The following is a 25,024-nucleotide window of genomic DNA, read 5'->3' as shown; positions in this document are numbered from 1 at the left end:
GAGAGCCCTTCCCTCTGTCTCTTACTTCTAGGCACACTTATCCTGTAAGAAGGCCAGGCAGTTAACCGCTTACACTGTGTCCCAGCAGCCTCTAGCGATCAGATGTTTTTCTTGCATTCACCATGAACGATGGGATAGATAGATGTGTCTTAAAATAATGAACATTATCATGTTCCGCGTTCATACATTCATGATTGTACAGTTACCACAAAATGTGTGCCCACCCCCCACCCCCCGGAATTGGAAGAAGTCGTGGATGTTTCACACTTCAGATAATTTTAATTCACTACCTTGCTGTTTTCACCAAATGCACCAACATTTAAAATGAGAGTTTCTTCAGAAGAAAGGAAATATACTGCTCACATGTATCCAAATTTGGATGATTTGAATGATACACCTGGCTCATTTTTCTCCTTCAATTTCTTACATGTATATTAAGACGTGAAAAGAGAAAAAACAGCACAGGGTAAGCAGGCAACTAACCTTTGCTCAGAGTACAACCACTGAAACTAGTGGACCTAATGTAGTCATGTTTATCCATTTCAATGGGTCTCCTCTGAGTAAAACAGCAGACTACCACCTATTGTCATGCAAATTGGGCATTTTAATTTCCTTACTTTCTTAATGTTCTGTAATAGGACCTAGGAGACAAAAAGAAATACATTGAAGAACTTAAAGGTAGTAGATGGCCATAAAATGGATCATTATACTTGCATACTTTACACTTACATTTCTAAATAATAAATAATTTAGTAGTAGTAGTACCCTGCCCATCTGGCTGGGTTTCCCCTAAAGCAGGCAAATTAAACAAAGACTTGTGTTCTAACTAGGTGCTGGATATTGGGGAAGGGGTATTCTGAAGGAAATCCACCAGTTCTGGAGTCATCAAACTGGTTTGGGAATTAGAATGTGATCTACCTGGTTAAATCATATTAAACACCTATATATCATACCTAGATAATTGTATCACAAAAATTATTTTCTAAATCTTGCCTGTGACTTGGAAAATTATTTTGTTAAGTGTCAGTGATTTTAGTGAAAAGCAAGTACAGTATATGCAAGTATTTATTTCTAAAACTCTTCTTCCTGCATATCAGAATTTGCATATCAGATTTTGAAGAAAATGTCCTTTAATCATTAATTTTATAAGTGAGAAATACACTGTTCCAAAATTGTTGCAGGATTCAAAACCAAATGAGAAATGAGCTAAAAGCCTCATCGACAGATTCTTTTGATACTCACAGGTAAAAAGGTAGAGGTAAAGGACCCCTGGATGGTTAAGTCCAGTCAAAGGTGACTATGGGGTGTGGCACTCATCTCACTTCAGGCCGAGGAAGCCGGCGTTTGTCTGCAGACAGCTTTACAGATCATGTGGTCAGCATGACTAAACCACTTCTGGCGCAACAAAGGACCGTGACGGAAGCCAGAGTGAGTGGAAACACCTTTTACCTTCCTGCCACAGTGGTACCTATTTATCTACTTGCACTGGTTTGCTTTGGAACTGTTAGGTTGGCAGAAGCTGAGCCAAAGTAATGTGAGCTCACCACCATTACGCAGATTCAAACCACCGACCTTCCAATCGGCAATCTCAAGAGGCTCAGTAGACCAAAGCACCACCCATGTCCCTGGTACTTACAGACTGCTCTTATACAGAAGCCCTCCTGCACTGATCGTGTGATAAAAATAAGATGTCTGCCTCTCCCCATTGCTTCAATTTATCCTATACCACTTTTATTCTCTGAAGTTGAAGGTATGAAATTGTATTTTCTAAGCATCTTTTACTTTATCGATGTGACTGTTCATAATGAATAAATAAGGGTTAAATGGTTTTTGACAAACTAATATATGCCAACTGAAATCCATATCCTTTTTTGTTGGTAAAAAACAGTTAATGTAGCCAAGAACCACACGGCACAACCCATAGTTTCACATACAGTAAATTCACCTCTGACACATGCTTCACTCTATTTGAATCTGCCACAGATCTCACCAGGCCCTCTTCTGCATATGCAACTCTAAGCGTGCAGATTTCCCTCATATCTGGGATTAACTGGATCCGCCCCTAATCTTTTTGCCCTTTTCACATTCAAAATATATCTCTCTTCCTGCTCTTTTGAAGCTTTCTGCACACAATTTTTCTCAACAAATGAATCAGAAAACCTGTTTCTGTAAACATTGTGAAATTAGACATTAATAAAGAGAGGGAAGAAATGGGATAACATTAGGGAGTTTTAGACATTTTCAAGAAAGAAGCAATGCAATGAGTAATTCTGAATTCCCATAAAAAAGATACAGGGATCAGATTAATACTCTTGTGGTCTGTTAATAGGTTGTACTAGGAGTACCACTTTGTAAATCTCCAAAGCTGCCATTTCCTTTTTAGGAATAAGAAACATGTCCAAGAGTACCACAACTTCTCTAACACTTATATTATGTACTCTAATACTTTCCATTTGAAATGCAAGTAAAGTGTGGCTATCAGACAAGCAAAATGACAGTCTGGGAACATTCCCATTAAAAATAATGAATGCCTTGCACGATTGGAGGCAGATTGTTTTTCATGGAACATTTACATGATTCAGTATGATGTTAAAGTTCTAAACGGGTAAAAAGTTTTTTAAATGTTAAGAGTTATGAGCAGTATTTAAGATTGCAATATGTTTAGGGAACAGGCAAATGATGTGAGATATCACAGAGGATGGGGGGTTAACACCGTTCCGAATTGGCAGTGACGCTCCTTGAAAACAGTCCGATGCAGAAGATGGTCTAATACCTGCATGCCAATGACTGCAGAACAATTTAGAATAAACTGATAAATTTCACACAGTACACTGAAGCTTTTTGTAGCTGTGTTTTATTTGCTCATTCAAGTAAGCAACCCAACATCCGATCCCAGGATTTATCCTTCATTTCTCAATGATTTAGCAAGGAAATGGAAATGTGTAGCCTAAACTTGAAGACAGAAGTGCATTCCTTCCCCTAAAATTGTAAAGAAGAGAAGAGAAAATAATTCATCTCTCCCGCTTTCTCATTTCTTCTATGCTGGGGAGGTCCTGAGGAAGAAGATAGAGGCAGATGGTGTGATGCTGCATTCGGTTGAGCTAGACAAAATGAAAAGGGAAGGAGGAAGAAACCAACACAACATGGAAGGCATCCTCTTTTTTGAACACTGCTCAGCAGTAGCAGCTGGTTAAGTGTACCTGCCCTCCCTGACTCATTACCATCACCCAGTGCTACATGTGAGTGACCACAGTAACCACTACATGTGAGTAGAGTTCAGACTCTACTCAAGATATCATTGCCCAAATTAGCAGAAAGGATCACGAGGAGTGGGTGGTGCTCTTCTCCATTTTTTGAGTGTCAGATGCCATTTTGAATAAAGACTTTGGTAAGATTTCACCCAAGGAGATACTGTTGCATGTAGTTCTGATATAGTTGCTTCTCTATACTTTTCCTTATGGCAACAATACAAAAAAGGTGTTTTTGATGCCCAAATAGTGGGAGGATGTGTGGGCAAAGGAAGCATGTGGGGAGGAAGAGAATCAAGGGGGAGGGACCAATGATTTGTGGGGTTCCATGAGGCAGCTGAGGAGCCTGCAACACCCCCAGAGAGAGTTGTATCTTTGGGATCCTTTCTGAGCACCCCAATCTGCTGTCTCCATGCTCAAGGGTGATGGGAGCAGCTGAAACTGCTGTGGATGAGCTTTCAGGTGCTTGTGTAATCCATGTTAGACAAGGGGGTTTAAGAAAGCAGGTGGGCAGGGCCACAGTGTTGCTCCAGCTGTTGAAGATGGAGCACAGGTCTGCTGGTAAGTTGCCTAACCAGGTACCTTGGTTCTCGAACAGAATGCATTCCGGGAGTCCGTTCAACTCCCAGAACCATTCGAAAACAAAGGCATGGCTTCCGATTGGCTGCAGGAACGTCCTGTAGCCAATCAGAAGCTGTGCCGGATGTTCAGCTTTGGAAAATCGTTTGAAAAGTGGAACACTCACTTCTGGTTTTCGATTGTTCAGGAGCCAATACGTACGAGTTCCAAGGTGTTCGGCAACCAAGATACAACTGTAGTTAGTGGGGAGTGCTGTGTATATCACTTGCACTTTATAAGCTGATGCAATTAAGTGCTTTGCCAATAAAAAACCCAAAATCCAGTTGCTCATTCTCATTGTTCTAGGTATGATCAGGACACTTACTCAAGATAGTTGGTTGATTGTGTCGGTTTATGATTGGTTAAATGAAGAAGAATCCATTGGATTCCTAGATCCAAACATGAGGCAGAATACTCAGCAGTAAGAAAGATTCCCAACAGAGGTTTTAAAACACAAAACATGCAGCAAAGTGAAGCATAAGAATATATGCTAATAGACCTTTTAAATATCCTGTTTTAAGTCATTTGTAGCACTTTTGCTTTCTACAGTTTGGTAAGTAAAAATGGTTGTTATTTACAGACTTTCAAAGGACAGATTCATGGGCAGAAAAATTGGGTTACAAAATATGGTAAGAAGTTTCGTAACACTCGGTCTGAGCTTGGAGCAATCAAGTTGAGGTGCCCTATCTGGTTGGTTCACATGGTGGAAGAGAACAAACAGAGGAAAGAAAGTGAACAAATAAATTTCCTACCTGTTCATCACCAGAGGTAAGGAGGCACAACCAAGCTGAGTCCAGTAAAACCGCTTACTCTGTGGTTTTAACCCCTTCATGCATTAACTAGAGCTGAGCATGCTGGTTAATATGATGCTGAATTTCCCACATACCTCTTCTCAGGCAAATATAAACAATTGCATGCAATACTAATAAGCCACCCAGAATCTTGGCTTGAAGGTTCTCACAACTGTCTCTTCGGAGTGGCTTGATGATAATGTTGCCTGTCATCTCTTTGGTTTGACAATATGCCAACTCAACAAGTCCATCTTGTATTACCTCACACACATAGTGGTATTTTACCTCAATGTGTTTGATTCTTGGGAAAATAAAATCCCACTTTGAGATACTAATTTCAAACAGCTTTGGTTCTCCTAAATCAGGCATGGCCAAACTTGGCCCTCCAGCTGTTTTGGGACTACAATTCCCATCATCCCTTACCACTGGTCCTGTTAGCTAGGAATGATGGAATTTGTAGTCCCAAAAGAGCTGGAGGGCCTGGAGAAACTGGACAGGTTTCTCCCCAAACAACCTAAATCCCATAGTTAGTTGGTCAGTTGGTCAATCCAGACCAGTTGTCTACATGCCTCAATTGTAGCTATGTATTCTGATTTTGTGGAAGACAAAACTACAGATCAGTGTTTACAACTGGCCCAGGAAACAGGACCATTTCCAAACATAAAGAGAAATCTACCTGTTGATTTGTAATCCTTTCTGTCTCTGGTGCAGAGCGCATCTGTGTAACCTAGAAGTTTTGGATAGTTGTTGGCAGTTTAAGTATACAACCCATGGTTCCCTTTAAGTATCTAATAATTCTTTTCACAACAGTCCAGTCCTCCTCAGTGGGAAAGCTACCATTACTACTTAGATTCCCACTGCATTTGCTATGTCTGGTCTGGAAATCATGGTCATGGGATTGGTTATGTGCCTCACTTGGGGGCTGAGTGGGAATTTTTGGTGCCCTATGATTGGCCAATAAAACATTTTGTTTTGTTTATGTGATGCTGCTCTTTATTGTTGAAAATGGTGTTATTTAATTTGGCTAACTGCTATTCTATCACAACTTTAGTGGTCATGTAGTGTGGGCAGATAATAACATTTACCCACCAGCAAGTACTTGGAGGCACCTTTGGATGTAGGGCATGTAGCCAACCTACCTCATATTACTGCCCTCCTCATTATCTTGGGTTCTGTTGGCTTCACCCTTCCAAAAAGCAACTGGGGTGGGCAGGATGGCCAAACAGGCACCTCCTTAACTCACCTTTATGGTGAGCTGATGAAAGGCTTGCATTAGTCAACAATGGGTGCTGGGACTGAAGCTAGAGTTGCCCAGTTTCCCTCTTATCTACTCGTGATAGACATGTCCACAGAAACGACGTAGAGTTACTACTGTATTGCTGCAGATTCCCTAGAAAATTGGGTTTATGGCAATTTTTCACACCATAGCTTTGACTTGTATCTTCATTCCAAGTCCACCCAAATTAATGGAAAGGATCAGGTGCTTGATGTGTGCAGACCTAACAGTTTGTTGCGATTCTGTCAGAAAGTTTCTGATAGAAGCTTGTGATTAAACTTCTCATTGGCTAGGCCCTGGAGATCTGATATGTGGTGGCTGATATGCTGCACACACTTTTTGCTTCTGTTTTTTTATCTATTTAAATTGAATTAGACCATTATTGTTCTTCCTTTCTTCAAGGCAGCTAACCTACGTTAAAATAATCAAAACTATTTTAGAATAAGTTGAACATTATTGCATTATAAATACAATAAAGCAGCCATACAGCATTCAGGCGGGAGAGACTAAGTGATCACTACATTTATAAGAACTGTTGTTCTCAAATTATCTTCTTTTTATATAAAGCAACAGTCTAAACGCAAGTCTAAATACTATGGGTTGCCTCCAATGTTAGTCATACTCAAAGTAGACACACTGAAGTTAATGGACATGACTACCTAAGGTCTATTAATTTCAGTAGGTCTACTCCAAGTATGACCAAAATTAGAGACAGCCCTAGGGTGATTGATTGTCTAACACCCTATGCAGACAAGGTAAACTTAGCATAAGATCAAAGTGGGAGAGCCCATGAAGATAAATGTAGTTATTATGCTATTAATACACAAAGCAGAGGCATTTTATTGTATACATCTGCCACACCAATGGTATCTGCAATCTGTAAAAAAAAATTATCTGATGCAATAATAAGTTTGTTCTAGATTGTCTGAAAGAATCATGCTTTGCCCTGTCTTCCTTGTCCCTCACCAAACCAGTTGGTGTAAAGATCGCTCTTTTAAAGGAGCAATGTGTCTCAGACAAAATGGAGATCTTTGATGGGAATTTTCTGGATATATTGGAACCAGAAAGAATACTTAAAGTTTTGCCAATTATTTTCCTTATTTTTATAGCATTATATTTGGCAGTGTCTTATTTCAATAGCGTTCACATCCAAGCTTTAGGAAGCATTCTTGAACAGTATCCATGAAATAAGAAACAGACAACACTCAGTTGATTGCTTCCAGATTCTGAATGTCTTTAAGTCCTAAAAGGGACAAATGTTAGTATAATTTTAAGGAAGCTGCCAACCATTTATTTCTATCTCAACATTATACACACACACACACACACACACACACATATACAGAGAGAGTTTTTGTTATATAAATATTTAGGTTAAGCCATAAAATAAAATGTACATGGTTTATGGTTAGATGTATATTTAACCAGACCCATCATATCCAATCTTCCCTTTTACTAATACTTTTTTTACAGTACAGTAAAGGAAAAACCTCGTGTAGTTTCACCATTTGGGGTTATATATTTTTTCCACTGCTAAGGCTTTCATTGAACCATTATGTACTGTGCATAACTTAGCAGAAAGAAAAACAAGAAAAAAGGAACGAGTCATTTGGCTTAAGAACTGTGGCTACACTGAGGTTTGAGAGTTATTTGTTAGATTTTGCTGAAGGCTATAAAATGAGCTAGGGAAAATGCAATGTCTGTTTGCAATTTGAGCATTATTTAAAATTGGTTTTCCCCCTTTTATAATTCTGTTGTTCATGCTGTGGTAGTCAGCTTGAACTTTTTCAGGTTCCTTAAAGGGGTTATCTCCATCCTGTTCCACAGGGAGAACAGATGGGTTGTCCTTTACAATTCAGTGTCCACCTGCACTTGATTAGACAGCAGCAGTTTTACATACCGCACCACCAGAATCCCATGATGACATAGCCTCAGACAACAGCGTGACTAGGATTTTTCCCCCCAAGCCCTTGTATCACAGAGGATCTGGCAGCCAGTTACCTTCTGACACTGTTTATAGCATATATTGGTTGATCCAGTCCCTTACTGAATCTGCTGTGGGAATTAAAGCAAGCAGCTTCAAGTCAGAAAGGTAAGTGCTCTCGCATGCTTTAACACTAACAATCAAACAGCTGAAGGAAGCAGTAATGAGAACATGCCACAACTTTGCCAATTTGCAAACTGAATACAGTTGCTTTTGTGCAGTTGCTTTCACAGTTTGTTTTTAAATGCTCCACATGTTTTGTGGGTTATTGTTGTACTCCTTTGTAGAACATGTTGGCTTCTATGAAAAGGGACATTCAGTACAAATGACCAAGCCTTTGAGAGGGGGGTAAATCCTAGCAAACGAAAATTTCTATATATCCAACTACTGATTACTATGTTAACAAAATTAAATAAATTTAATTTTTAAATGGAGTTAAAATTTAAATCAATATGCTTAATTTGACTCCACTATAATTTGAATATTATGATGCATGAAAGAAGACTATACAAAATATTATATGCTGGAGAGTTTTATGTGCAGCAGTTTACAGTTTAGTTTCCCTGTTTCATGGAAATGTTCTGGAGTCTTCATAATGAAACTTTTAAAACTAGCACACGCAAGTAATTTGCTTGATTACTGCAAAGTAATAGGCTTCTTTTTTTTCATGGAAGAAGATACCAAATGTCAAAGTAATGCTTGCAACAGAAATTTTAAGGAGATTTTTAGAAGATTTTCAAATATATGTGTCAGAGAAGTGTTCATAAAGTACCAGTTTACTAATGACCCAATTCTTGATTCACACACATGTGAAATGGTAATACTTAGGACTACAAAGCACAATGATGAACTGTCAGTCAAATTTTAAAGAGAAATCTTGAAGGAGTCATCCACATACTATGCCATCCTAGATCTTTTAAATATATTGGTTAGGAGTTAAAATATAAAACCTTTTGTTTGAGTATTTGTCTAACTTCACTAAAATCAATGAAAATTTTCCAGTATCTCCAATGGAAGCTCAACCATCTCATCCATATGTCTTTCATTTCCCAAATTCTATCTTGTCAAAACTTCCAAGGTCCTAATTACCTCTAATTTGCAAGGATTCACTGAATAAATAAATTATATTTCATAAATACATACCAAGGCCCAACATTTTCTGTACATCCAACTATTAGCTCTCTCAAAGATCTACAAAGAAATGTTTTGTTTTAAAAATAAATTGCTACAGCTAAATAATAAGGTGCATTTATATGTTATGGTCTCAAGGGCAATATTTTAAAATTTCTCTGGGATGGAGAGGATGCAGTGTTTCAGAATGATCACTGCCTAGGGCAAAAAAAGCTTTTGCTGCACAAGTAATTAGTACAAGCAATAGGTTTTTAAATTTTTATTTTCATGTGCAGCACACAAATGATCCAGCCATTCCATTAAGATGTTGCTAGGCATATTTATCCAGGGCAAAAAAATCAAGTGGCAAAAGAATATGCACTTGTAACATGAGAACATGAAATTTGCTTATGGCTGTCCAAATCTAATGCAGCTGTGGCAGCTGCACTGCAAAGATTAGCTTCCATGGAGGCATTTATTCCTTTTCTTACATTTATATCCTGCCTTTCTTCCATCACAGAACCCAAGGGGCATACATGAGGTTCCCAGATGATCCTCCCTTCCAGACACTGACCAGACCCAGACTTGCTTAGTTACAGCAAGGTGATGATGGCCTCATTTGCCTTCAGACCATATTCTGGGCAGCATTTATTTATTGATTTCCTAAATTTCTGTGCTACTCATTCTGCTAAATTTCCCCAAATTTCTATCTCACTTCTATGTCAACCTATCCTGTATGCCTCTGCCAAGGCTACCCCTACCAAAACAAACTCTTGTTCATTGAGAACAGTATGGACTTACAGAAGCTCCTATGAGTACTAAGTTGACAATTGACCACATAAAAGTTTTCAGTTGATTCCACTCTGAGGTTGTGCAGATACGTTTTGGCCACATTTTACCTGCAGTAATGACTGGAATACTACTGACAGTCAGGCTGAAGTGTGTTCCCAAGTTTTGAGATGCAATTGTTACTTGTGGAATTTCAAAGGTAAACAGCTGAAATGCTCAAGTAGCCTATCCTCATCAAACCCAAATAAAGTATCCCATTTTGTGGAGGTATCCTAAAAAGGTGTAGGTTATGAAACAATAGGAACGTTTACTACAAAGAACTCTTGCTTTGGGAAAAGTCTGAATTCAAATATATTTATAATAACCTAAAATGTAACAAATAAGGAACTACATGAAAGACACATGTTCCATCCAGTATGTGAACGTGCTTTAGTGCATGTGTTAACCAGCATATTCAAATGAAACATGTTAAACAAAAATACAATAAGACTTGCTATTCCCAATATGTATTATCCATCCATTTCCTAATGTTTTCTGATTTCCTAGTGAAATTATTACAAATATTACAAATATACATGCACACCCCCAATAAAGTCTGATCCAACAACATGAATGCATGCCAAAGTGTGTGTTCATAACATATTATTTATTAAATTTATGTAACACCCTCCGTGCAAGGATTACAGGGAAGTCTGCAATCTAAAAGCACATAAATACCCACCATAAGGTAAAGGTAAAGGGACCCCTGACCATTAGGTCCAGTCGTGACCGACTCTGGGGTTGCGGCGCTCATCTCGCTCTATTGGCCGGGTACAGCTTCCAGGTCATGTGGCCAGCATGACTAAGCCGCTTCTGGAGAACCAGAGCAGCGCAGGGAAAGGCCATTTACCTTCCCGCCGGAGCGGTACCTATTTATCTACTTGCACTTGGACATGCTTTCAAACTGCTAGGTTGGCAGGAGCATGGATCGAGCAATGGGAGCTCACCCCGTCACAGGGATTCGAACCGCCGACCTTCTGATCGGCAAGTCCTAGGCTCTGTGGTTTAACCCACAGTGTAACCCATGTCCCAATACCCACCATAGTAACAAACAAAAACAGCAACACCTGCCCCACAGAGTTTAAAAGACAATAGATAGCTTAATTAGCCAATTTGCCTGGCGCCTAGATATATGTAACAAAGTCTACCTGGAGAGAGCATTCCCTAAATGAGGGACCACCACAGAAAAGGCCTGTTCTCATGTTGCCATCCTCCGGACCTCTTGTGGAGGAGACATGAAGAAGGGCCTCAGATGATGATCACAAGGTCCAGGTCAGTTCATATGGAGAGAGGCAGTCCTTGAGGTATTGCAGTCCTAAGCCATTTAAGGCTTTCTGATCAAAACCAGAACTTTAAATTGGGCCCATAAACTAATTGGCAGCCAGTGCAGTAGGGCCATGATTGGCTTTATATGCTCTAACCTTCTTGCCCCGGTTAGAATTTATCTGCTAATTTCTGCACCAGTTGAAGTTTCCATCTTCAGAGGCAGCCCCACATATAATGTGTTGCAGCAATCTAATCTAGAGATTACCAGAGCATAGACAGAAATTGGGCTATCCCTGTCCAGATAGAGGCATAGCTGGGCCCCCAGCTAAAGCTGATGTATCACTGAAGCCACCTGAGCCTCAAGGATCCAGAAGTACCTGCAAGCTGCATACCTGCTCCTTCACAGGGAATGTTATTCCATCAAGAACAGGCCACCTCCTACCCATACAGTCTAGGAAACCACTTACTAACAGTGCCTCAGTCTTATTTGGATTGAGCTTCAGTTTATTGGCTCTCATCCAGTCCATTACTGAGGCAAGAAAATGGTCTAGCACATGATGGTTATGTGAAAGTGATATCTATGTTGAATGTTGGACATGTATTAAGAAGTTCTTGTAACAGATAATGTATGACATTGTATTCCACTTTGCACCATGGTCATCATACATGGGTGATCCCATTTTATCTTCACATGGACAGGTATGTTACATTGAAACATTGACAGGCCCAATCCCTGACTGGAATATGAACACAGATATTCTGAGCTATATTAATTTCTCTATCCATCATAATTATTAACAATGCACCGAATTTCACTATACTTTCATAGTCAGCTCATTTTCCATACATCCCTTCATAGAAAAATGAACTTCTGTTTTTACTATTCCTTGTAATCACCAGTCAAGTAACTGTATGCATTTTATCTCCCCTCAACAGGAGCAACACACACCGCAAAGATGCATCTCAATTTTCTTCCTTTCTTCCTTTTCTTGATTAGTGGTATCTTCTGTCAATATGATTATGATGGGTATTATGCTCCACAGCCTGATTATGGTTATGCTGTTTCAATGTTTGATCACTCAACAGCAGTCTGTGCACCAGAATGTACTTGCCCTATAAGCTATCCATCAGCCATGTATTGTGACAATCTTAAACTGAAGAGTCTTCCAATTATTCCTCCTGGAATTAAATACCTGTATCTCCGCCATAATATGATTGAAGGCATAGAAGAGAAAGCTTTTGATAATGTAACAGACCTGGAGTGGCTAATCCTAGATCATAACCATCTGGAAAATTCAAAAATAAAAGGCAGAGTCTTCGCCAAGCTAAAGAGTTTGAAAAAACTTCATATTAATAACAACAATTTAACCGAAGCTGTTGGACCACTTCCCAATACTCTGGATGACGTGCAACTCACTCATAACAAGATTTCAAAAATCAATCCCAACACATTTGAAGGACTAGTGAATCTGACTGTCATTCACCTACAGCACAACCAACTGTCTGAAGATACACTTTCTGGAGTTTTTAAAGGCCTAAATTCACTTTTGTATCTTGACTTGAGCTTTAATAAGATTACTAAACTGCCTTTGGGACTGCCCCCTAATTTAATGATGCTATATTTTGACAATAATCAGATTTCCAACATTCCTGATCAGTATTTCCAGGGTTTTAAAGATCTTCAGTATTTACGTCTATCTCACAATAAGTTGACAGATTCTGGAATACCAGGCAATGCTTTCAATATATCTACCCTTGTTGAGCTGGATCTCTCCTATAATCAGCTGAAGAGCATTCCAACAGTAAATGAGCATCTCGAAAACTACTACCTCCAAGTCAATCAGATAAACAGTGAGTAATGTTTCCCTTTTTGAAAAAAGGTAAAGGTGATACAATGAAATGTTAGCTAAATAACAGGTGTGTCCTTAAGTTTGACCTATGGAACTCCCTCCTGTCTGCACTGCTTAGTACTCCTTACAGGGAGTGATATTATTGCCAGGATGCATTCATACATTGGTTTCCTCACAGAGGTAACTATAGGGTCAGGGGTGGCCCGTCCCATTCTGCCACCTGAGGAGAAATGGGAAGGTTCCACCACTGAAGCCCTATCTCTGCCAAACTTTCCCTTACCTGAGTTGCATGCTAGCGCCCACAAAGCAGCAGTGAGGATGGGTTCCAGTGAGATCTTGCAGAGCACGAGATCTTACAAGATCTCATTATATTTTGGCAAGAACTCGTGAGAACTTAGCAGAAGCCACTACCTCATAGTGGGCCAGCCCTGCTATATTTCCACAGAAGTGAAGAACCAACCTTCTTGCCTGAATATAGTTCTGCTTAAATACAGCACTTGTGTATTTTATGATGTCAAAAATTTTACAAGACATGCACATTGGGATACCAACTTGTAACCAACAAAACCAGTATCAAAATAGAGAATAGTGTACTATAAATATATAAATAATAATATGAAGAATTAGAATTAAGAGCAGTGGGATCTGACATTCCCTTCATAAAAAAATCTATTCACTGGTGAACAAATGTTCTACTACACCAATCAAAAGATGCCTTTATTCAGAAATAGGTATACTTTCCATTAATAAAAATATATACCCACATGTACAAATAGATTATTTCTTCATAAATAGCCTTTCCAAATAATGAAAAGCATGATAGTTATCAAAATTTCTTTCCTGCAATTCTCCTGCATTTCCCTTTGCTTCATACTTGTCCATCTTTCATCAGCTCAAATATAGTTATTCTGCCTACTATTACCAGAAATCTCAGCTCTCAGAAGTTGTATCTTTTTAATACTTTGGCTCAAGTAATCATCACAAACAGGAGTTTCATTTATTCTGTCTCACCTAGCAAAGAGCTGGAGGAGATGAATGAAACCTGCCTGAAGGTGACACATTGGAAAATAACAGACCTGGTGACAAAAATGGTGTTTTTCTTCTTTCAGAAAAGTAGTTCTGGCTGTCCTAAGCAATACTGTATGGTGATAATACATGCACTAGATGGAGAAAGCAGGTGGTCTTTATAACCTGTATTCAATTAATAATGTGGCATGGACTTGGTGCGTACCATCTCTTGTGGAAAGCATTGCTTTCAAAACAAACCTGGTGTTTTGATTGGTAGCCCCCTTTGGCTTTCTTTTCTAATTGTGATATACTTCAACGTATCTATCATCTATCTATCTATCTATCTATCTATCTATCTATCTATCTATCTATCATCTATGAAAACCATAAATCCATTCTACTGCAACATAAGTAGGCATAGTTCACTTAGAAAATTGTTTGCACAATCCCATTTCTAATTGTTAGGGTTCATTTGAGCACCAGCTTGCTCTCCTATTAATTTCAATGGGGCTCCAAAGAAGCTGCCTGCAGAGGAATACCCACAGAATTTACCCCCTGCTATTTGTTGGGAGGGGAGGAAAGAGAACACCCCCCCCCCTTCTGGCTGTATGTTTGATTAGGGCTTAAAACAAACACACACACACACACACACACAACCACCCCCCCAAACCCACCCCAAATTAAACATAAGCCCCCCCCCAAACTACTTTGGGACCAGATCCAGGGCTAGGCAGGTGGTCCCCATTTTAGCCCAATGTGGGTCTCCTTGATTCAGAACCCATGGATTGAGGTCATGAGGTTGCTAGGAGGCTGTACCCAGCCCCAATAAGTACTAGTTACTTTGGTCCAGAGTAGACAGTGCATAAGACATGGGAAAATCAATTAATGATATTGAGTGATATCCAACATTAGTCATACTCAAACTAAGCCCACTGAAATCAGTGGGCTTAAGTCCACTGATTTCAATTGGACTATTTTATGACTAATGTTGGCTATCACCCATTTATGATCTGAATTTGCACACAAAAAACCAAAAACCCATCTAATGAATAGGATGCTAAGTGATGACTCCAGAAATAGGCCTAAAAAGCAAACACTAGGTGAAAATTATTTGAAAAGAAGTCCATTAATATGCAAGAAACGTGTCGTTGTAATGTTGCTAGTGCTGCTACTAGTAATAAATAAAAAGCTGTAACTACCTAAAGGGAGCACTGTGGTATTCAGCAGATGCATGAGAACTCAAATAACACAGTGGACTCAAATAACACAGAATGGGCGACTAACACTTTCCATCCTTATTCCAGTGAAAGTATTCTTAATGGCATGATCAAACTAGCATGGGTGAAGAGGTGTCAAATTTTGTTTTGAAAAAATCAACACAAGGAACATGCCTACTGTAGATGAGCTTCACTGAAATTTTTTTGCTGGAGTAATAAGTCATAGTAAAAGGAAAACAATTTGGCAAAAGCAAAAAAGAAGACTTGGAAAGAGGCAAGGCAGTAAAGAAACAAGCAGCCACTATTGGTCCTCTTCATTTGTGGCTATTAGTTTTCAGAATAAGAGTTGGGAAAGGGTGACTAGAAGACTCTGAAAAACAATGTGCGCCCATGGGTACCCAAGGTAATGTATAAACACTAAACTTATACAACCTCTTGGTTATTGGGTGAATAGAAGTTAAGCAGTAGTCTTCTGCTTGTCTAGACTACAGCACCAAACCAGGAACCAGCTTCAGACAGTGTTCAGTTCTTAGTAACTGTTAACACTGCTAAATCTGCACATGGCCACTATGAACGGTGGCCTGACAGCTTAAATATAGCAGCTTGACCATGATTATTAGTGCAGTGCTTGATATATATAAAATGTATTAGATATTTGACACATTTTTAAAGAGCTCCTGATGAAGCAGATGCTTTATTTATTCCTATTTATACAAAATGTGTATCCCAAAAAGGAGTTGCTCAAAGCAGCTTACAATATATATAAAAAGCATAAAATCACAATACTGTAATCTCAAAAACACAATAGACTAAAAACAGCATCAAAGAGCCAAAACAATCAATCAATAAAGTAAGTTAAGCAGCAACAGAATCAAAAACTTGTTTAAAGAACAATGTCTTCTGTTGCTCCAGGACATAGAGAGCTCCACATAACCAGTGGTTTGGAGTACCTTGTAAGAACCTTTTCACCAGAATACAACTGAAAGAAGATATTGGCATACTGATGAAAACCCATCCCCAGATAGTCTCTCCCAGTGGTTTCATGAAGATTCTGAAATGCAAAGGGGATGAAACTGAACCCTGTGGAACCTCAGTCAATGGGTTGAACACAAGTCCTCAAAGCACTATCCTCCGAGACCTACAGACAAAAGAGGACTTGTGTCACTGCAAAATGGTCTCCCATCCCAGCAAGGCAACCCATGGTTGATTGTATAGAAAGTTCTTTTCATATTCATGCATCCATACATCAACAGGTCATCATTTTAAAATCTCCAGGTGTTTCCAGTGAGATCAAGCAAAGGTATCACATCAATCTGCACCTTGCAGTCAAATAAGAATAATAATAAAAAATGTTCCTACTCAAACATTTCCCCACATTTTATGGGCAGACTGATGTTCTCATTGCAGGACAGTAATATATGACTGGATTAGCCTTACTTTGAATGCATTCAGTTGCTTCATGCCATTCTTCTTTAAAATGTCTGTAATCTGTATTTTGGTATATTTTATCTGATTTTGGTATGCTTCATCAGATTAATCAGCTCTTAATCAGTTTTGTAGTGGCCAGACAACTGTTGAGAAAGTAAAAAACCTCAGCTTAACCTCTACTTCTCCTCTCCAAATCACAGTGTGCTTCTGCTGCTTTTTAACTGTGTGGCAGCCACCTGGGTTAACAGACCTGCATTTGTCATCAAACCAGTAGCACTTGATGGGACTTTGCACGTGGGGCTGCATTGTCCTCCTGGTTTCCCAATGATTTGCATCACTGCTGGTTGCTAGGGCAGTGGAGGGTGGGGGCAAGGCAGCTGGGAGCTCAGCATGGTGCAGGCCCAGTGATGCATGGCAGGGGGAAGTCAAGAGCTCAACCAACACAGTCCCCACCTGTGCAGCCCCACCAACCACTACTACATCAAGTCTAGTTTGGCCTCAGTGGCAATGGAAATTTAACTAGTGCCAAAGAATGCAAAGATAAAACCAAATTTATGAGTGGAAGTATTAGTTACAGTTACCATTACCAGCCAGCTAAAACTCTGATGAGACCTTCAGTCTCAATTGAGCAAATCTCTCCCTAAAGGAGCACTTCTTTAATCTACCCCATACAAGATTGAGGGGAACCTTCCAGACCACAATGGACCACAAATGAGGTCTCGAGTTTAAAATTACAAAATCTACTCTATAAATTTACCCGTCTTTATCTCAAATCTAGTGCAAATCTTTCATTTACAATTGTTATAAGGAGACCGATTTTAGAATCTTAAAACTGTAATAATTTAAAAAAAAAAAACTTGTTCTGATGGCCAAAATTTGTTAATCACCAGTTTGTTTCCACAATCTTTCGCAATAATTATCTTCATTTAATAACTTTGCTACCCCTTCCAATTTATCTACAAAATGAAATACACTAGCACTCAGTTTGAAGTATTTGTTAGCAAACTTCACTAATTCCAAGAATTTCAGGAGACACTGAGTTGTTGATAGTAATTATAATTTAATGCAGCAGGGGGAGGAATTGCATAATTCTCATGTGTTGTAGAGAAAATATCTTAAAATAATACAATATCAGAGGTTAATTCATTTATTTTTATAATTAGCTATGAATCTAAGAACACAGACATGAGATGATCACATGCCACAATCATGATGTTATTGCAAAGAAGACAAATTCAATAGCCAATATATGTTTCAATATACAAAATCTTGGTACATTCCAGGGAATACCACTTGGGGGATACAGTAGTACCTTGGTTTAGGAACTTAATCCATTCTGGAAGTCCGTTCTTAAACCAAAGAGCTCTTAAACTAAGGCGTGCTTTCCCATAGCAGCGGGGGACTCAATTTACAAATGGAACACACTCAACAGGAAGCAGAACATGTTCTGCTTCCAAGGCAAAGTTCACAAACCAAAATACCTACTTCCAGGTTTGCAGCATTCTTAATCCAAGTTGTTCATAAACTAAGCTGTTCTTAACCCAAGGGACCACTGTATATGATTCTGCTACTAATAATGTGCCTTTGATATTACAGAATTTCCAGTGAGCAGCTTTTGCAAAGTTGTTGGAGCGCTAGCCTACTCAAGGGTCAGACATCTGCGTTTGGATGCAAATAATCTCACAAGATCTGATCTTCCTCAAGAAATGTACAGCTGTCTCCGAATGGCTGCTGATATCACTGTGGAGTGATTTGTGCATTACTTCATTCAGTGGCCATCTCCATTTTCGTAATTTACCACACTTTAAAGCTAGAATGTCGTATTGCAGAATGTCAATTGCATTTGTTAACAAGCAGCATGGCCACCTTTAAAAAGAATGCTTCTGTTCTAGAAAATCTGTGAGGTCAAAGTTTTGTAAAGCTAGGAAGTCCCCATAGATTGTGGACAAAATTGTTTTCATGTTTCTTTTCTAGACAAGTACAGCCTGAGTTTGAAAAGGATATTTTTAAAAAGCACTGTACATGCATGATAAACACACACCACTCCTTGTGTGCAGTCCTACTCAGGTGTGCAGTCCTAACTCAGGTTTGCAGAAGTCAGGCATATTCTGATCTAAATAGAGTATTTAGTACTTTAGGGCTGGACCAATATATGTACATTATTTTCCTATATTCAAATCAAAGGTTCTCATCCACTTTTATTCCTTTGATTTGCTTTCTTGTTGTGATATTACATTACACAGGAAAGCAATAAATCATTATAGCTATATAAATTGATAACACATACAAAAACATATTTTAAAACCCCAGTTAACTATGATTTATGCAAAGAATTGAAAAAAAGCAACATTTTCCAGGTTTTTATTTTGTTAACGCATTTTATATTTAATCAGTAAAAAATGTTTTGGTGTGGTTTGTTTAAATCTTTAAAATGGAATTGTTACTTTACAGTCAAACATGTACACCATTATTGTTATTCAGTTATTTGCATGCTACATTTAACATGATTGTAGAAATAAAACATAGCAAATAAAAATACTGAGTGCAAATTATTGTCAATGTATGTTTACATTTTTAGAAAACAGTAAGTGCAGATGAAAACAAACCAAAAAATACACTATATTTTGCTGAATTATTGTAAGACTACAACTCCATCAAATAAATTGTTTTATGTATTTCATAGTTTTAAAAGTTCTTTTTTAAAAACAAAACATAACAAAACTTATCTACCATGTGCCTTGTATCTAATTCCAATCAGCTGAATTATGGATAAGAGGATACTCTCATAATAACCTTCATAGAACTCCCAGGAAATCAGTGGGACATAAAGGTAAAAGGTAAAGGTACCCCTGACCAACAGGTCTAGTCGTGACCGACTCTGGGGTTGCACGCTCATCTCGCTCAAGAGGCCAGGAGCCGGCGCTTGTCTGGAGACAGCTTCTGGGTCACGTGGCCAGCGTGACTAAGCCGCAGCTGGCGAGCCAGCACCAGCGCAGCACACAGAAATGCAGTTTACCTTCCCGCTGGAGGGCGGTCCCTATTTATCTACTTGCACTTTGGGGTGCTTTCGAACTGCTAGGTTGGCAGGAGCTGGGACCGAACAACGGGAGCTCACCCCATCGCGGGGATTCGAACCGCCGACCTTTCGATCAGCAAGTCCTAGGCACTGTGGTTTAACCCACAGCGCCACCCGCGTCCCTCAGAGGGACATAAGCATATTCAAATGTGTGCAGGGTTGCAGTCAATACTTTCAAATGTAGCTACACAAGTTCTGAATGGAGGATTTAGACTAGCCACACTGTATGGCAGAAACCTATTTTATTGCAGCATTAGAAGCAGGAAATTCTGAATAATTCCAATGACAAATTCATTTTATTATACAAGTTTTACTGGACTGGAGACCAGAAACAATGGCAGAAACGATAAGAAGGTCCCAGTTGCAGAGACTGCCCTAGCATTCCAATAGCTTCCTTGACTGAAGTGGTGGAAGTGGTCTCAAGTGTGATGTTAGATAACCTAAGGTTTTATCTCACAGCAACAACCTTGACCCGTGCAGGTGGACTATTAAGATGTTCTACCCCTGGAGACTTACGGAATCTGATGGATTCTTGAATTTTCTGAGAGTTTCCAGTAGCTAGAATCTTTCTTGTAACTTGAACCCATTGCTTTGAGTCCTGGCCTCCAGACCAAGAGAAAACAAGCTTGCTCCATCTTGCATGTGACAGCCTTTTAAGTATTTGAAGATGTCTATTATATCTCCTCTCAGTCTCCTCATCTCCAGGCTAAACATACCCAACTCCCTCAAGCATTTCTCATAAGGCTTGGTTTCCAGACCAGTGATCATCTTGGTCACCCTCATTTTATTAGTATGGGCCCAGTTCTCCACTCTGTTAAGATCATACTGAATCCTGATTGTAACAATTCTTCTGTGGCATTAACTACCCCTCCCAGTTTGGTATCATCTGGAAAACTGATGAGTATCCCCTCAATTCCTTCATCCAAGTCAATTATAAAGATGTTAAAAAACAACAGGCCCAGATACTTTGAAACCTCTAATGTCACATTAGACTTACCTGTTACTTGGGTCTCTCCCCCCCCCCTTTTTTTTGAAGATGGGGACATTTGCCCTCCTCCAGTCTGCAGGGACATTATTTGTTCTCCAAGAATTCTCAAAGATTACATCCACAAGCTCCTTTGGTACCCTTGGGTGCAGCCCATCAGGCCCTGAAAATTTGAATTCGTGTAAAGTAGCTAGGTGTTCCCTTACCACCTCTTCGCCTATCTTGGGCTGCATCTCCCTCCTTCCTCATGCTCGCCCATAAAATGTTAGCATATATATATAAGAATACAGTGGTACCTCAGGTTACATACGCTTCAGGTTACATACTCCGCTAACCCAGAAATAGTGCTTCAGGTAAAGAACTTTGCTTCAGGTTGAGAACAGAATTCGTGCTCCGGTGGCACGGCAGCAGCAGGAGGTCCCATTAGCTAAAGTGGTGCTTCAGGTTAAGAACAGTTTCAGGTTAAGTACGGACCTCCGGAACGAATTAAGTACTTAACCCGAGGTAGCACTGTACAGTAGGTCAAGCAGTAAAATATAATACAAACTCATCTTTCTTAATAGTAGGAATCCCATTGAGTGTAATGTTGCAGGAGTATACTCATATCCCAGTGCTCTGGGGTACAGCAATATGTTGCATTGGGGAAGAAAGAAGTGCCACAGTTTCTAAAGGTGAAGACACCTGGAGAAGGACCATCAATAGCACCTCAATGTACAGGCAGGTTTGCCTGGTGAAAGATGGTCCTTCAAGTACTCAGGGAGCATAGTATCCAAAGGAGACATAGAGCTGAGACCAAATATATAAATGTGTGGTACTGAGTGCAGCTTTCCTGCCCTTGATGCTTCTAACATCAGAGCAGGATTAGGGAACCTGTGGCCCTTCACATGTTGTTGGACTCCAACTCCCATGCAACTCCAACTCCCCAGCAAACATGGCCAGTGGTCACGGGTGGTGGGAGCTGAAGTCTAGTAACCAATGGAGGGGCACAGTTTTCTTACCCCTGGTTATCCAGTGCTCACTGAAATTTCTGTGTGCCAAACAGAGACATCAATTTCACAAAATTATATATTAAGCATTCTTTCGATGTGATTCCTGCATTGTATGGGTTTGGGTTTTGGTCCCTTCCAACTTTACGATTCTATGATTCTATGATTCAGACAACCATATATTCTACTATTTGTCTACATTGCCAATTGACATAGGTATTTCTGCTAAATGAATAGAAATTACAGAGACACTTGCAGACATTTGGTTATCTACTTTATAATTTAATCAGGATCAACTTTTTACATTGTGAACAATGCAACCAGGTCCTTGTGCAAATTATGAAACAGATTTATGTCAAGATTGATATACCAGCCTGGTTAAATTATACAGCCAAAAGAAACATAATTCTTAAGCACTTGCATAGAATCACAAAAACATTATGGAATCACTATGGTAAAGAAACAGCAATAATATGTTAAAAATGATCATTATAGATCATGCTAAATAAAGCTGGAAATGTATTAACAGCAGCCAAGTTAACATGTTCTTTTTGGGTACAATAATGACTATAGCAGATTGTCAAAATTACTGGTGTTATACACACTCATTATGAAACATCAATTAGAAACCGAACTCGGCTGCCACAGAGCTGACTGCTGCAGCCTCCAGTTAGTACAGGGCAGAGTGCTCCTTCCTGGAGCAGGTGCAACAAACAAGGCAACTCAGAATTATAAAATACCAGACTGGTGTCACTAGTGATGTTTCAAATATGAAACAAAATCCAACAGACACATCATACGAGGAAAGTATGTGTGTGTGTGTGTGTGTGTGTGTGTGTGATGTCACAGGTTATTAGATGCAGGATATTTGTTGATAGGTACAGCTTCCAATCCAAGACTGCAATACCTCAGGGACTGCCTCTTCCCATATAAACCGACCTGGACCCTGCATTCATCATCTGAGACCCTTGTTCATGAGACTCATCCATGAGAGGTCCGGGGGGAGGCAACATGAGAGTGGGCCTTTTCTGCAGTGGCTCCATTTGTGGAATGCTCTCCTCAGAGAGACTTGTCTGGCACCTTCATTACATTTCTTTAAGTGCCAGGCAAAAATGTTTCTCTATAAACAGGCCTTTGGCTGATTAACATTCTATGACCTTTTAAATTGGGGTGGTGGTGAAAGGGGGGATTATTGGTTTGTTTTTGTTTATGTATTTTGTGTTCTCATTTTGTACTTTTATGCTGTGAACTGTCCTGTAATTTTAGGATGAAGGGTGATAAAAAAAATTAAATAAGTTCAGCCATAAATCCAATCCAACTAAGTGATTGCTGGCAAGTCTCTGAAGCTCAAACACCAGAAAAAGGTAGGATGCAAATTCCACTAATAACAATATTATTGCAGACCCATGCACAGCGAACCCTCCCCAGGGATCAAGGCATTAAGGAAAGTGAACAAACTGGACAAGAAAACACTCTGGTATTGTAAAACTGGTCACAATTTTATCAATTCCAGATGGAGGTGGGATTTGACTTAAGCATTGGGTGTATATCCCTCTCAGCCTCCTGGTGTAGGGCTGTGGCATGACAGGGTCGAGCCTAGGATTAATGGGCTATCCACAAGATGCAGACCTACACAGATGGCCCTCCCAGGCTGCTGAAGGCAGCTCTATGGACCATCAGCCAAATGCCTTGGCTTTTGGACAGAGACTTCCATCTAGACCAGGCCTAGGCAAACTCGGCTCTCCAGGTGTTTTGGGACTACAATTCCCATCATCCCTGACCACTGGTCCTGTTAGCTAGGGATCATGGAAGTTGTCGTCCCAAAACATCTGGAGGGCTGAGTTTGCCTAGGCCTGATCTAGACCTCTCTAACGGGGTACCCTGTGAACACGTCTTTTCTGAGGTTGGGGTGACACACCACTTCACCCCCCACCTGCTGTTAGACTAGGATTCCCTCTGCCAAAGTTGTGACTATTGCTATCAGGAAGGCAAAACCTGCAAAGGGAGCCAATCTGTTTGAAGACAAATTCCTTCTGGGCTCCAAATACAGCAGGATGGGGGCTGTTTGAGCCTGGTGGGGCAGTGCCTCATTCACCCTAATGGACCCGCCTTCAAAGATGCCTCTTTGTCACTTGTATGTTGCATCCAGAAGTGTACTCCCTCTGAATCATTTAGCAGTTGTGGCTAAATGTGTGGAACTTCTGTTGGCAGACCTCTGCTAGAAGAGGTAGGAAGAGCTTAAGGATGGTGGACACAAATAAGTTATGGTGCTTTAACTGCTTCAATGGGATCTGGAGGAGGAGGAGGAGAAACAGAGGGTGAAGAAAGAGCTGTGCGTGAAGGGAGAGCCTTTCTCCATTCTTAGGACCCCCTGGGAAACTCAATAAATCTTCTGTACTTGGAACAGAGTGTGGAGAATGCAGCTGAGTGGGACACAGCTGTTGGCAGCCTCAGGAAGTACCATCTACCTTAGGCCTGCCCATAAAAAGCAAGTAGAGAGAAATACTAGGGTGATATTTGCTGTTTCCATGAACTCCTTGTTGTGAGACTTTTGTGGATGTACATTTTATAGGTAATTGTATTTTTGTAATATTTTGTTTAAGCTGTCTGTTGTTGCTTCAGTTTTTTGTACCCTGCTTAGAGATATTTTTAATAATTAAGTGATGATGATGATGATGATGATGTAGAATCCACACTTTTAATACCTGCTGCCTCTGTTTCTAGTGTATGATGGATACATTTTTTTAGAACTCTCAAGTCCCAGACTCTGTAAAAGAGCCTCGTGGCTTCATTTTCCTCTAAATAATCCATCTGCTAGATACAAGTACTAGACAAACCCATAAAAGCACAAATTCAAACCAGATTTGGTATTTCATTTAGAATAACAATGAATAATTTTTTCCCCAGAAAGCTGGTCAATATCACAGCCAAATTGATAAAACAATAGCTAAAGTTTCTATACAACTGTGTTTCTAATTTATTTTTCATTCCTGCCTGTTGATGTTACCCTTCAAATTGGTAGTAGAGGAGTTGTAGCTCAATGGTAGAGCACATGTTTGGCATGCAAAGGTCCCTGGTTGAATCCTGGCATCTCTAGGTTGTAGTTTTTTTAAGCAAATCTCAAATAGGATGGCAGGAAAATCACCTACTGAGTGAGACCTAATTCAGTGTAAGGAAAAGTTACTTAAGCTACTTTTTCTCTAGCAAAGCAGATGTACTAAAAATAAAATCCTATGCTTAATGGTGTTTAATGTGATACCAATGGCAAAAGAGGCACTAAAATGTCTTATTTTTTGTAAGTCATGGTTCTCAAAACAGTTCCGGGAGCCACAAACACCCTGTGCACTGCTGCT

General features: G+C 39.7%; 1 protein-coding gene and 1 long non-coding RNA gene across 8 annotated transcripts in view; one reads left to right on the top strand and one right to left on the bottom strand.

Annotated features, from left to right (window-relative positions):
* The window catches only part of LOC310658706, a 202,552-nt gene that overhangs the window by 163,295 nt on the left and 14,233 nt on the right, over positions 1–25,024 (bottom strand). The window lies entirely within an intron of this gene.
* LUM (lumican) lies at positions 7,555–19,299 on the top strand. Its single transcript, XM_083401259.1, has 3 exons — positions 7,555–8,025; positions 12,058–12,972; positions 18,221–19,299. Exons 2-3 carry the CDS (start codon positions 12,078–12,080, stop codon positions 18,373–18,375), a joined length of 1,050 nt encoding a protein of 349 aa, XP_083257385.1. The 5' UTR covers positions 7,555–8,025; positions 12,058–12,077; the 3' UTR covers positions 18,376–19,299.

Source organism: Podarcis tiliguerta (assembly GCF_965153285.1).
Source record: "Podarcis tiliguerta genome assembly, chromosome: 10".
Lineage (NCBI taxonomy): Eukaryota > Metazoa > Chordata > Lepidosauria > Squamata > Lacertidae > Podarcis > Podarcis tiliguerta.
This window is presented reverse-complemented; position numbering and strand designations above follow the sequence as displayed.